General features: G+C 40.6%; 1 protein-coding gene across 1 annotated transcript in view; it reads left to right on the forward strand.

The window, feature by feature from the left end:
* Window positions 1-14,626, forward strand: part of LOC133657036 (spectrin beta chain, non-erythrocytic 1-like) — a gene marked incomplete at its 5' end in the record, with an annotated part of 58,295 nt that extends 43,669 nt beyond the window's left edge. Inside the window, 4 exons of the mRNA XM_062057919.1 lie at window positions 7,072-7,271; window positions 7,351-7,524; window positions 9,615-9,657; window positions 13,001-14,626. Coding sequence (XP_061913903.1) covers window positions 7,072-7,271; window positions 7,351-7,524; window positions 9,615-9,657; window positions 13,001-13,222 — 639 coding nt within the window. The remainder of the gene's footprint in view (window positions 1-7,071; window positions 7,272-7,350; window positions 7,525-9,614; window positions 9,658-13,000) is intronic.
* Window positions 14,627-15,109: the final 483 nt, after the last annotated feature.

Genomic DNA, 15,109 nt, shown 5'->3' on the forward strand with positions numbered 1-15,109 from the left:
GCATATTCATAAACACTCACTGCATCCGCATGCATATTCATAAACACACACCGCATCCTCATGCATATTCATAAACACGCACTGCATCCTCATGCATATTCATAAACACGCACTGCATCCTCATGCATATTCATAAACACTTCGTACATCCTCACGCGTATTTATAAACACTTCATACATCCTCACGCATATTTATAAACACTTCATACATTCTCATGCATATTTATAAACACTTCATACATCCTCATGCATATCCATAAACACTTCATACATCCTCATGCATATTTATAAACACTTCATACATCCTCATGCATATTCATTAAACACTCACTGCATCCTCATGCGTATTTATAAACACTTCATACATCCTCATGCATATTCATAAACACTTCATACATCCTCATGCATATTTATAAACACTTCATACATCCTCATGCATATCCATAAACACTTCATACATCCTCATGCATATTTATAAACACTTCATACATCTTCATGCATATTCATTAAACACTCACTGCATCCTCATGCATATTCATAAACACTTCGTACATCCTCATGCGTATTTATAAACACTTCATACATCCTCATGTCTATTTATAAACACTTCATACATCCTCATGTCTATTTATAAACACTTAATACATCCTCATGCATATTTATAAACACTTCATACATATTCATGCATATTCATTAAACACTCACTGCATCCTCATGCATATTCATAAACACTTCATACATCCTCATGCGTATTTATAAAAACTTCATACATCCTCATGCGTATTTATAAAAACTTCATACATCCTCATGCATATTTATAAACACTTCATACATCCTCATGCGTATTTATAAACACTTCATACATCCTCATGCAGATTCATAAACACTTCATACATCCTCATGCATATTCATAAACACTTCATACATCCTCATGCCTATTCATAAACACTTAATACATAGTCTTAAACACTTTATACACAATTGTAAACACTTGTTCATCTTCATGCATATTCATAAATGCTTAATACATCCTCATTGATATTCATAAACACTTCATACATGTTTACAAAGACTATAGAGCCTCATTAATATGTATCAGGACTTTGAACATCTTCATACTTACATACTTTAATATGATTGATTTATTACATACATGACTTGATATGATTGATTGATTACATACATGACTTGATATGATTGATTTATTACATACATGACTTGATATGATTGATTTATTACATACATGACTTGATATGATTGATTTATTACATACATGACTTGATATGATTGATGTATTACATAAGAGGGTGCTACACTTGAACTCATCAGGGTTTTTAGCTCTTAATATTATTATATTATTATGTTATTAGGATATTTGTTAAGACGTGTCTAAAACACACACACACACACACACACACATTCCTCCCCTCATTTTTATTTTCCTTCCTTCCTTCCTTCCTTCCTTCCTTCCTTCCTTCCTTCCTTCCTTCTTACCTCCACCCCGCAGGCCGACCCCCCCATCTTGCTGTCCACTCAGATCTTAATGTCTCTGTTGGTTTATGTCCTCCTCTACAAACTCACTCTGTGGAACATCAACACGTGATACCTTAGCATCTTTAGCATCTTCTACAAACTCACTCTGTGGAACATCAACGCCTTAGCATCTTCTACAAACTCACTCTGTGGAACATCAACACGTGACACCTTAGCATCTTCTACAAACTCACTCTGTGGAACATCAACGCCTTAGCATCTTCTACAAACTCACTCTGTGGAACATCAACGCCTTAGCATCTTCTACAAACTCACTCTTTGGAACATCAACACCTTAGCATCTTCTAAAAACTCACTCTGTGGAACATCAACACCTTAGCATCTTCTACAAGCTCACTCTGTGGAACATCAACACCTTAGCATCTTCTACAAACTCACTCTGTGGAACATCAACACGTGACACCTTAGCATCTTCTACAGACTCACTCTGTGGAACATCGACACCTTAGCATCTTCTACAAACTCACTCTGTGGAACATCAACACCTTAGCATCTTCTACAAACTCACTCTTTGGAACATCAACACCTTAGCATCTTCTACAAACTCACTCTGTGGAAAATCAACACCTTAGCATCTTCTACAAACTCACTCTGTGGAACATCAACACCTTAGCATCTTCTACAAACTCGCTCTTTGGAACATCAACACCTTAGCATCTTCTACAAACTCGCTCTTTGGAACATCAACACCTTAGCATCTTCTACAAACTCACTCTTTGGAACATCAACACCTTAGCATCTTCTACAAACTCGCTCTTTGGAACATCAACACCTTAGCATCTTCTACACACTCACTCTGTGGAACATCAACACCATAGCATCTTCTACAAACTCACTCTGTGGAACATCAACACCATAGCATCTTCTACAAACTCACTCTGTGGAACATCAACACCTTAGCATTTTCTACAAACTCACTCTGTGGAACATCAACACGTGACACCTTAGCATCTTCTACAAACTCACTTTGTGGAACATCAACACCTTAGCATCTTCTACAGACTCACTCTGTGGAACATCAACACCTTAGCATCTTCTACAAACTCACTCTGTGGAACATCAACACCTTAGCATCTTCTACAAACTCACTCTTTGGAACATCAACACCTTAGCATCTTCTACAAACTCCCTCTGTGGAACATCAACACCTTAGCATCTTCTACTGACTCACTCTTTGGAACATCAACACCTTAGCATCTTCTACAAACTCACTCTTTGTAACATCAACACCCTAGCATCTTCTACAAGCTCACTCTTTGGAACATCAACACCTTAGCATCTTCTACACACTCACTCTGTGGAACATCAACACCATAGCATCTTCTACAAACTCACTCTGTGGAACATCAACACCTTAGCATCTTCTACAAACTCACTCTGTGGAACATCAACACCTTAGCATTTTCTACAAACTCACTCTGTGGAACATCAACACGTGACACCTTAGCATCTTCTACAGACTCACTCTGTGGAACATCAACACCTTAGCATCTTCTACAAACTCACTCTGTGGAACATCAACACCTTAGCATCTTCTACAAACTCACTCTTTGGAACATCAACACCTTAGCATCTTCTACAAACTCACTCTTTGGAACATCAACACCTTAGCATCTTCTACAAACTCACTCTGTGGAACATCAACACCTTAGCATCTTCTACTGACTCACTCTTTGGAACATCAACACCTTAGCATCTTCTACAAACTCACTCTTTGGAACATCAACACCATAGCATCTTCTACAAGCTCACTCTTTGGAACATCAACACCTTAGCATCTTCTACACACTCACTCTGTGGAACATCAACACCATAGCATCTTCTACAAACTCACTCTATGGAACATCAACACCTTAGCATCTTCTACAAACTCACTCTGTGGAACATCAACACCTTAGCATTTTCTACAAACTCACTCTGTGGAACATCAACACGTGACACCTTAGCATCTTCTACAAACTCACTTTGTGGAACATCAACACCTTAGCATCTTCTACAAACTCACTCTTTGGAACATCAACATCTTAGCATCTTTTACAAACTCACTCTTTGGAACATCAACACCTTAGCATCTTCTACAAGCTCACTCTTTGGAACATCAACACCTTAGCATCTTCTACAAACTCACTCTTTGCAACATCAACACCTTAGCATCTTCTACAAGCTCACTCTTTGGAACATCAACATCTTCGCATCTTCTACAACTTCACTCTGTGGAACATCAACACCATAGCATGTTCTACAAACTCACTATGTGAAACATCAACACCTTAGCATCTTTAGCAGAAAATCAATCGTTAATCCTTCTCAGCGCCAATCAAAGACAAAAACATCTTGGCAGGAATTGATCTGAGATGAAATTCCGGTCCATGCTCACGTGATATTGTCGACAAACATTATCGTCTTCATAATTCATGTATTTTATGTCCATGTGTACTTTATTATTGTTTTATTGTTTCAGTGTTCCTTTCTTGTTTGCATGTTCACACCTCACCTCCACCAACTAACAATAAACCTGTCAGTACCACAGTCTCCTGCACATCTGTGTGTGTGTGTGTGTACGTGTGTGTGTGTGTATAAGTGTGTGTGTGTGTGTGTACATGTGTGTACGATCGTGTACGTGTGTGTGTGTGTGTGTACGTACATGTACATGTGTGTGTGTACGTGTGTTATGTTTCTGTCATTATGATTTTTTTATTGAATTTATCCTACAAAATACATAATGATTATTTGTTTCCTGTCTGCATCAACATGACATCATCATTATTATTATTATTATTATTATTGTTGTTGTTGTTGTTATCATCATCATCATCCATCGTTTAAGTAAAAAAATCAAGTTGTATCACACTTTTTTCAGTGAGTGTGAATCAGAGATCCCCAACAGGGGTGTCCAAAGTACGGCCTTTTAAAAAAATGAGTCCAAAATAATAATAAAAAACATTTAAAAAAGTGCTCACAGCTGAAATGTAACGAGAGAAAGTTGCAACGTTGACTCTACAATTTTTTTAAAACGTGGGTAAAAAAATAATGAATTAAAATAAATGTCATGTATTATTGATTATTGGCTCTAATTACTTCAAATTAAATATTCCACTTGAAAATATTTTATATTTATATTTTTATATTGCATATTTTCTGTGTTTGCCTTTAAAAATCAAAGTTTTCTATGACAAAAAAGGCAAAAAACTAAAAAAGCATTAAAAAATCAATTAAAAAAGTATTAAAAGTTATAATTGACAGATTGATCTTAGGTTCATGTAGAGATTTAAGCCTTGAAAGTTAAAGAGAAAGCAAAAGTACTTTTGTGAGTGGGCTCCTGTTCTACAAGTTTGTGGTCTCTCAAATAAACACACACACACTTGCACACACACACACTTACACACACACAAGTAGTGACCTCATCATGATATGAATATGAATAAAAGTAACGATGAAGGACAATTCAAAGTTGGTCCACTTTGGATGGTTCCACGTTGGTCCACATTAAAGCTCTCAGGTCCCATCAGGATTGACTCCGCCTCCCTCCCTGGTCCGGCCCACCAAGAGTTCGTTACCGTGGTAATAAGCATCGCTTGGCGTGGGCGTGGTGTGTTATCAGTTTCTTCTTGGACAATAACCACACTGCCATCTTTGCAACACAACATTGTTTGACATCTGCTGCTGGCATGGCAGCACTGCATGGACTTCTCTTTGACTCCTCCCACTTTTACTCCTCCTTTTACTCCTCCTTTTACTGCTTCTTTTACTCTTTCGTTTACTCCTTTTACAGCTTCTCGTTCTCCTTCTTTTACTCCTTCCCTTTCTCCTTTTTTTTCATTTTTTACTCCTTCTTTTACTCCTTTTTCTCTTTCTCTTTTTCCTTCTTTCACTCCCTTTTTACTCCTTTTACTCCCCTTTCTCCTTCTTTTTCTCCTCTTACTCCTCCTTTTTACTCTTGCTTTTTTCTCCTTCTTTTACTCTTCTTTTACCCCTTTCTCCTGTTTTTACTCCTTCTTTTACTCCTCCTTTTACTCCTTTTACTGCTTCTATTCCTCCTTCTTTTACTAATTTTTATCCTCCTTTTCTTTCTTTTAGTCCTCCTTTTACTCCTTATCTTTCTCCTTCTTTTACTCATTTTTTACTCCTTCTTTCACTCCTTTTTCTCTTTCTCTTTTTCCTTTTACTCCTTTTGCTCCTTTTACTCCCTTTTCTCTTTCTTTTACTCCTTTTTCTCCTTTTGCTCCTATTACTCCTCCTTTTTACTCTTACTTTTTTCTCCTCCTTTTACTCTTCCTTTACTCCTTTCTCCTGTTTTTACTCCTTTTACTCCTTTTACTGCTTTTCTTTCTACTTATTATACTAATTTTTCTCCTCCTTTTCTTTCTTTTAGTCCTCCTTTTACTCATCTTTCTCCTTCTTTCACTCATTTTGTACTCCTTCATTCACTCCTTTTTCTCTTTCTCTTTTTCCTTCTTTTACTCCTTTTACTCCCTTTTCTCTTTCCTTTACTCCTTTTTCTCCTTTTGCTCCTTCTATTACTCCTCCTTTTTCTCCCGCTTTTACTCCTCGTACATTTTTCTCCTTCTTTTACTCTTCCTTTACTCCTCTTTCTCTTGTTTTTGCTCCTTCTTGTACTCATTATTTTTCTCCTCCTTTTACTCTTACTCCTTTTTATTCATTCTTTTTCTCCGACTTTTTCTTTTACTCCTTTTGTACTCCTTTTACTCCGTCTTTTTTTCCTTCTTTTACTCCTCCTTCTTTTTCTCCTTCATTTACGCCACCATTTTCTCCTTCTTTTACTCTTCTTTCCCTCTTCCTTCCCCTTCTTTTACTCCTCCTTTTTCTCCTTCTTGTACTCCTTCTTTTACTCGTTTTTCTCCTTTTACTCCTCCTTTTGTTTATTTATTTATCCTTCTTTTCCCCCTCCTTCTCCTTCTTTTCCTCCTCCTTCCCCTTCTTTTCCTCCTCCCTTTTCTACTTTTTTCTTTTTCTCCTTTGACTTATTTTTCTCTCTTTTCTTCTTCTTTTACTCCTTCCACTTCTTCTTTCACTGCTTTTACTTCTTCCTTTTTTCCCCTTTCTCTTTCTGTTTTTTCCTTGTCTCCTTCTTTTACTTCTCCTCCTGTTCCATTCCTCTCCTCCTCCTGTTCCATTCCTCTCCTCGTTCTCCTCCTCCTGTTCCATTCCTCTCCTTGTTCTCCTCCTCCTGTTCCATTCCTCTCCTCGTTCTCCTCCTCCTGTTCCATCCCTCTCCTCCTCCTGCCCACTATGTCCGTCTCTCCTGTGCTGGTTGTGTGGGCGTCATGAGGAGCGTGGCAGAAGGATGTCTTCTGAGAAGTTTCAGGGTGTGGGACGGGAAACGTCACCTTTCTAGAAGGTTCCACGCCTCCAGCTTTGCGCATCTTGGTGTTGATGTTTGCCGGCGTTTCCACGACAACGCTTCTGCGCTCTGCATGCCGCTGCCCTCAGTGACCCTAAAAGTGACCGGCGGCCTGTGACTCCGCCCACCCGCGTCTGACTCCGCTGTCTTTCCAGGACGGCGAAGGCGGCGACGTGGTGAACGGCGTGTCGGAGCCCAGCCCCACGGGTTCCCCCGGGGCGTCTCGCGGGGGCAAGGCCAGCCTGGCGGCGACCCTGCCGGCCAAGAGTCAGCAAGAGGGGCCGGCGTCGCAGCTGGAGGGCTTCCTGCACCGCAAGCACGAGTGGGAGGGGCATAACAAGAAGGCGTCTAGCAGGTAAGGCTGCTAGACATCTTGTATATATGTATGTACATACGTATGTGTATAATGTACATATGTATGTAACGTGTGGCAGGTCGTGGCATCACGTCTACTGCGTGATCAACCAGCGAGAGATGGGCTTCTACAAGGACCAGAAGAGCGCCAGTCAGGGCGTGCCGTACCACAGCGAGATCCCCGTCAGCCTCCAGGACGCCGTCTGCGAGGTGGCGCTCGGCTACAAGAAGAAGAAACACGTCTTCAAACTCAAGTCAGTCGCACACGCCAAAGAATGAATGCATGAATGAGAAGGAACGCATGTGGATACATGTGTGAGAATGCATGAGTGAATGACAGCATGAGAATAAGTGCATGTTTCAGAATGAATGCATGCACCAGCTTTAATAAACACAGGAGAATGAATGTGTGCGGATGAATGTATGAATGAATGATAGCATGAGAACGAATGCATGGACAAGCTTTAAGAATAAATGCATGTGAATAAATGAAGAGTATGAATGAATGGTAGCATGAGAATGAGTGCATGTACCAGAATCAATGTGTGAATGAAATAATGCATGACAATGAATGCATGAACGAAATAAACTCATGAGAATGAATGCATGCGGATAAATGTATGAATGAATGACAGCATAAGAACGAATGCATGCATGAATGAAAGAGTGCATGGACAAGCTTTAAGAAACATGAGAATGAATACATGTGAATAAATGAAGACAATTAATGAATGATAGCATGAGAATGAGCGCATGTATCAGAATCAATGCATGAATTAAATAATGCATGAGAATGAATGCATGCAGATAAATGTATGCGAATGAATGAATGATAGCATGAGAATGAATGAAAGTGTGCATGCACGAGCTTTAAGAAACACAAGAGAATGAATGCATGCGAATAAATGTAAGAGAATGAATGATGGCATGAGAATGACAGCATGTATCAGACTCAGTGAATGAATGAAATAATGCAAGAGAATGAATGCACAAAAATTAACACAGAATGAATGGTTGTATGAGAATAAATAGATCAACATACGAGAATGAATGCATGAGAATTAAGGAATTAGAATGAATGCATGAAAATGAATAAATGAACATCTCCGAATTATTGCATGTGAATGAATGTATGGCAATGAATCTGAGAAATACTAGATGAACACGTGAGAAGGAATGCATGAGACAGATTACATGAAAATAAATGTATGATAATGAATGTATGATCAATAATGAACACTTGAGAATGATTGCATGAGAATGAATAAACGAGTGTGTGAAAATTAATTAATTAATGTATGAGAATGAGTGCAGGATAATTAAAGAATGTATGAGAATGAATGCAGTAAAAGTAAATGTATGAGCATGAATGCATGAGATCAAATTAATGTATCGGATTGAATGAATGTATGAGAATGGAAAAATAAACGTATAAGGAGGAATACAAGAGGATGAATAATTGAATGAGTAAATGCACATTTATGAAGGAATGCATGAGAATGAATAAATGCAAATAAATGAATTATTGAGATTGAATAAATGTATGAGAATGAATAAATGAACGTATAGAAAAGAATGAATGACAACAAATAAGTGAATGTATGGAAATAAATGCATGAGAAAAAATTAATGCTTGAGATTGAATGAATATATGAGAATGAATAAATGAACGTATGGAAAAAATGAATGATAATGTAAAAGTGAATGTATGGAAATGAATGCATGAGAATGAATAAATGTATGAGAATGAATGTATGAATGAACATCTGAGAATGAATGTACAAGAATCAACAATTGAACATCTGAGAATGAATGCATGAGAATGAATAAATGGACATATGAGAATAAAAGTATGAGAATGAATATGTGAACATATGAGAATGAATGTATGAGAATGACTAAATAAAAGTGAGAATCAAAAAATTAACGTCTGAAAATGAATGCACGAGAATGAATTAATGAACATATGAGGATAAAAGTATGAGAATGAATAAATGAACATAGGAGAATGAATAAATGAACACATGAAAATACAATTATTAGAATGGATATGTGAACGTATGAGAATGAATAAATTAACATATGAGAATGAATATGTGAACATATGAGAATGAATAAGTGAATATATGAGAATGAACGAATAAGAATAAATAAGTGAACATATGAGAATGGACGAATGAGAGTGTACAGAGTGAATGTATGAGAATGAGTAAATGAACATATGAGAATTAATATATAAGAATTAATAAGTGAACATATGAGAATGAACGAATGAGAATGAGTAAATAAACATATGAGAATGAATGAATGAATGCAGGGCTCATGAGGTGTTTGTTGTCCACAGAATCACTGACGGTAACGAGTATCTCTTCCAAGCCAAAGATGACGTAAGTGATGTTCACCTTATGTCTCATGTCCATCATTAACAAACATCTGTGGCCAGAAATGTGTCCCCTGAAAACTTGTCCGACCGCAACTCCAACAATAACAAAAGTTCCGGGGGTGAATGATGTAGACTCAGTAACAAATAGGATGTAAGGAAAATGTGTTGGAATGTGTAGTCTCTCTTCTCAAAGGACGCTCGCATGCCTGTTTCCATGGCAACGTGACGACACTGACATGAACTATTGACGTGTTCCTGTCAATCTTGGACTCCTCTCAAGACCACCAACTAGTGGCCTGGCAGCAACATTACACGCACAGAAGGTTCTAGTTGGGCACAGAACAGAGTTCTAGATAAACACAGAACGTATTAGGTGAGCAGAAAACATCCTCCTTCTAGATAAACAGAGAATGTTCTAGACCAGGGGTCGGCAACCCGCGGCTCTAGAGCCGCATGCGGCTCTTTAGCGCCGCCCTAGTGGCTCTCTGGAGCTTTTTCAAAAATGTATGAAAAATGGAAAAAGATGAGCGGAAAAAAATATATTTTTTGTTTTAATATGGTTTCTGTAGGAGGACAAACATGACACAAACCTCCCTAATTGTTATAAAGCACACTGTTTGTATTAAACATGCTTCACTGATTCGAGTATTTGGCGAGCGCCGTTTTGTCCTACTAATTTTGGCGGTCCTTGAACTCACCTTAGCTTGTTTACATGTATAGCTTTCTCCGACTTCCTAGGACGTGTTTTATGCCACTTCTTTTTCTGTCTCATTTTGTCCACCAAACTTTTAACGTTGTGCGTGAATGCACAAAGGTGAGTTTTGTTGATGTTATTGACTTGTGTGGAGTGCTAATCGGACATATTTGGTCACTGAATGAGTGCAAGCTAATCGATGCTAACATGCTATTTAGGCTATCTATATGTACATATTGCATCATTATGCCTCATTTGTAGCTATATTTGAGATCATTTAGTTTCTTTTAAGTCCTCTTAATTCAATTGATATCTCATGACACAGTGAGACACACAATCTGTATGTAATATGGCTTTTAATTTTTTGCGGCTCCAGACAGATTTGTTTTTGTATTTTTGGTCCCAATATGGCTCTTTCAACATTTTGGGTTGCCGACCCCTGTTCTAGACAAACAGAACATTCTAGGTGAGCAGAGAAGGTTCTAGTTGGGCACAGAACAATCTTGTTCTAGATAAAAGAACATTCTAGGTGAGCAGAAAACATGCTCGTTCTAGATAAACATAGCATTCTAGTTGAACAGAGAATGTTCTAGACAGACAGAACGTTCTAGGCGAGCAGAGAAGGTTCTAGAGAAACCAAATGTTTTAGATAAACATAATGTTCTAGGTGAGCAGAGAAGGTCCTAGATAAACATAACGATCTAGGTGAGCAGAAAAAATTCTAGAGAAATGGAACGTTCTAGATGAGCAGAGAATGTTGTAGATAAACATAATGTACTAGGTAAGCAGAGAAGGTTCTAGATGAGAAGAGAAGGTTCAAGTTAAAAAAAAATGTACTAAGTGAGCAGAGAAGGTTCTCTGTGAGCAGAGAAGGTTCTAAGTGAGCAGAAAAGGTTCTAGATAAACAATGTCTAGGTGAGCACAGAAGGTTCAAGATAAACAATGTTTTAAGTGAACATAGAAGGTTCTCGGTTGAGCAGAGAAGGTTCTAGATAAACATAATCTCTAGGTGAGCAGAGAAGGTTCTAGATAAACAATGTTCTAAGTGAGCAGAGAAGGTTCTAGATAAACATAGTGTCTAGGTGAGCAGAGAAGGTCTAGATAAACAATGTTCTAAGTGAGCAGAGAAGGCGCTAGGTGAGCAGAGAAGGTTCTATGTGAGCAGAGAAGGTTTTAAGTGAGCAGAGAAGATTCTAGGTGAGCAGAGAAGGTTCTAGGTGAGCAGAGAACATTCAAGACAGACAATGTTCTAAGTGAGCAGAGAAAGTTCTCGGTGAGCAGAGAAGGTTCTAGATAAACATAATGTCTAGGTGAGCAGAGAAGGTTCTAGATAAACAATGTTCTAATTAAGCAGAGGAGGTTCTAGATAAACAATGTTCTAAGTGAGCAGAGAAGGTTCTAAGTGAGCAGAGAAGGTTTTAAGTGAGCAGGGAAGGTTCTACGTGAGCAGGGAAGGTTCTAGGTGAGCAGAGAACATTCAAGACAAACAATGTTCTAAGTGAGCAGAGAAAGTTCTCGGTGAGCAGGGAAGGTTCTAGGTGAGCAGAGAAGGCGCTAAGTGAGCAGAGTAGGTGCTAGGTGAGCAGGGAAGGTTCTAAGTGAGCAGAAAAGGTTCTCGGTGAGCAGGGAATGTTCTAAGTGAGCAGAGTAGGTTCTAAGTGAGCAGAGTAGGTTCTAAGTGAGCAGAGAAGGTTCTAAGTGAGCAGAGAAGGTTCTAGGTGAGCAGAGAAGGTTCTAGGTGAGCAGAGAACATTCAAGACAAACAATGTTCTAAGTGAGCAGAGAAAGTTCTCGGTGAGCAGAGAAGGTTCTAGATAAACATAATGTCTAGGTGAGCAGAGAAGGTTCTAGATAAACAATGTTCTAAGTGAGCAGAGAAGGTTCTAAGTGAGCAGAGAAGGTTTTAAGTGAGCAGGGAAGGTTCTACGTGAGCAGGGAAGGTTCTAGGTGAGCAGAGAAGGCGCTAAGTGAGCAGAGTAGGTGCTAGGTGAGCAGGGAAGGTTCTAAGTGAGCAGAAAAGGTTCTCGGTGAGCAGGGAATGTTCTAAGTGAGCAGAGTAGGCTCTAAGTGAGCAGAGTAGGTTCTAAGTGAGCAGAATAGGTTCTAAGTGAGCAGAGAAGGTTCTAAGTGAGCAGAGAAGGTTCTAGGTGAACAGAGAAGGTGCTAGGTGAGCAGAGAACATTCAAGACAAACAATGTTCTAAGTGAGCAGAGAAAGTTCTCCGTGAGCAGAGAAGGTTCTAGATAAACATAATGTCTAGGTGAGCAGAGAAGGTTCTAGATAAACAATGTTCTAAGTAAGCAGAGGAGGTTCTAGATAAACAATGTTCTAAGTGAGCAGAGAAGGTTCTAAGTGAGCAGGGAAGGTTCTACATGAGCAGGGAAGGTTCTAGGTGAGCAGAGAAGGCGCTAAGTGAGCAGAGTAGGTGCTAGGTGAGCAGGGAAGGTTCTAAGTGAGCAGAAAAGGTTCTCGGTGAGCAGGGAAGGTTCTAAGTGAGCAGAGTAGGTTCTAAGTCAGCAGAATAGGTTTTAAGTTAGCAGAGAAGGTTCTAAGTGAGCAGAGAAGGTTCTAGGTGAGCAGAGAAGGTTCTAAGTGAGCAGAGAAGGTTCTATGTGAGGATGTCCTCCATGACGTTTGTGTGCTGGTCCTGCAGGAGGAAATGAACTCGTGGATCTCCATCATCTCGGCGGCCATCTTGGGCGAGAAGACGGAGGTGACGCCCAGCAGCCATAGCACGCCGGCGCCCGCCGCACGCGCTCAGACGCTGCCGGCCTCGGTCACCACGGCGACCGCGGCGCCGCCGGCCGAGTCGAGCCCCGGCAAGCGAGAGAAAGACAAAGAGAAACGCTTCAGTTTGTTCAGCAAGAAGAAATAAACGCTCCTCCTTACTTCCTGTCCTACTTCCTGTCCTCCCTCCTGTCCTACTTCCTGTCCTCCTCCTCCTCCCTTGGTGCTGATTGGCTACGTCCCTCGTCATGACCACATGTTGCATGAGGGCTGTTACCATAGCAACTAAACACTTCACTCCATTAAAGTTCAATAATAGTCACTTTACAACCTGCAACTATCTGGACGCTTTCCTAGTCCCCCTTAGTCCATCCTGGTCCCTCCCAGTCTTTCCTAGTCCCCCTTAGTCCATCCTGGACCCTTATAGTCTTTCCTAGTCCCCCTTTGTCCATCCTGGTCCCTTCGAGTCTTTCCTAGTGCCCCTACTTGTCCCTCCTAATCCCTCCCAGTCCATCCTTGTCCCTCCCAGTCTTTCCTGGTCCCTCCTAATCCACCCTGGTCCCTCCCAGTCCACCCTGGTTCCTCCCAGTCTTTCCTGGTCCCTCCCAGTCCACCCTGGTCCCTCCCAGTCCCTCTTGGTCCCTCCCTTTCCCTCCCAGTCTTTCCTGGTCCCTCCCAGTCTTTCCTGGTCTCTCCTAGTCCCTCCCAGTCTTTCCTGGTCCCAGCATGCCAGCTCAAGCCATAGGTCTCCACTCTGTGCCTAGTGACCGCCCAGTCCGGCTCAGAGGTCCAGTCCCGGTGTAGACCAGGTCCAGTCTGGCGTGCACGTTGAAGGCTCTCCTCTCTTAGCGTCTCTTAGAGTCGTGGTTTTTCCCGCCTTTCCTTTTCCCCGCCTCTTCCTCGGCTTCTGGTCCAACGCTGCCTTCGGATTGGTCGCCCCCCCCCCCTTCCTCTTGGAGGAAGTCGACGCCTACTTCCTGTTTGGCGGCGCTAGGGGGCGACGGCGAGCTGAGAGGCGTATGTAAAGTTGTGTATAAGAAATAATCTCACGTGTTCTTAGTGCTACTAACTGCTTGGTGGAGACAAGATGTCTTCCAAATGTACGCCGGCCTCTTTTCTTCTCGTCACTCACGCGCTAGAAGGTCCTAGAACACTAGCGCGGCGCTCGCTTGCTCGTGGGTTGCTTTTGTAGCTTGGTGTGTTCGTCCACAGGTGATCACGCCCAGCTCCTCTGCATGGAAACTCAACAGCCAATGAGAGCGAGCCTTTGTTTGGGCGCGTTTGTTTTCCACACCTCCACCACGTTCTCCTTTTTTCTTTCTTTTTTTTTTCTTTTTTCTTTTTCTCTCCGACGTTTTTGCAAAGCGTAGTGCGCTCGCTCACTGTTACCATAGTAACCACACAATCAATAAAGCCACGACGGGGGCGGGGGCGGGTGGGTGTGACGGGGACGCGAGGGTCACTGCTGATTGGACGTGCACCTGTAGACTCCTCCCCCTTCCTCCTCCCCCCTCCCCCCTCCCCTCTGTCTGTTACATTTGTGCAAAAAAAAGCCATTAAAATGCTTTTAAAACAATCCTGACCTCATTTTGTGTTTGTTTTGAGCATGTGATGATGTCACTTCCTGTGCTTGACTGCAGTACTTCCTGTCTGGGACGGCACCCTCAAGACATTGCTGAACGTATTGTCGTTTTTGAAATGCAAATATTTATTCCAATATGACTAGAGATGTCCGATAATATCGGCAGGCCGATATTATTGGCCAATAAATGCTTTAAAATGTAATATCGGAAATTATCGGTATCGTTTTTTTAATTATCGATATCGTTTTTTCTTTCTTTCTATTAAATCAACATAAAAAACACAAAATACACTTACAATTATTGCACCAACCCAATAAACCTCCCTCCCCCATTCACACTCATTCACACAAAAGGGTTGTTTCTTTCTGTTATTAATATTCTGGTTCCTACATTATATATCAATACAGTCTACAAGGGATACAGTCCGTAAGCACACATGATTGTGCGTGCTG

Source organism: Entelurus aequoreus, linkage group LG09 (genome assembly GCF_033978785.1).
Source record: "Entelurus aequoreus isolate RoL-2023_Sb linkage group LG09, RoL_Eaeq_v1.1, whole genome shotgun sequence".
Classification (NCBI taxonomy): Eukaryota; Metazoa; Chordata; class Actinopteri; order Syngnathiformes; family Syngnathidae; genus Entelurus; species Entelurus aequoreus.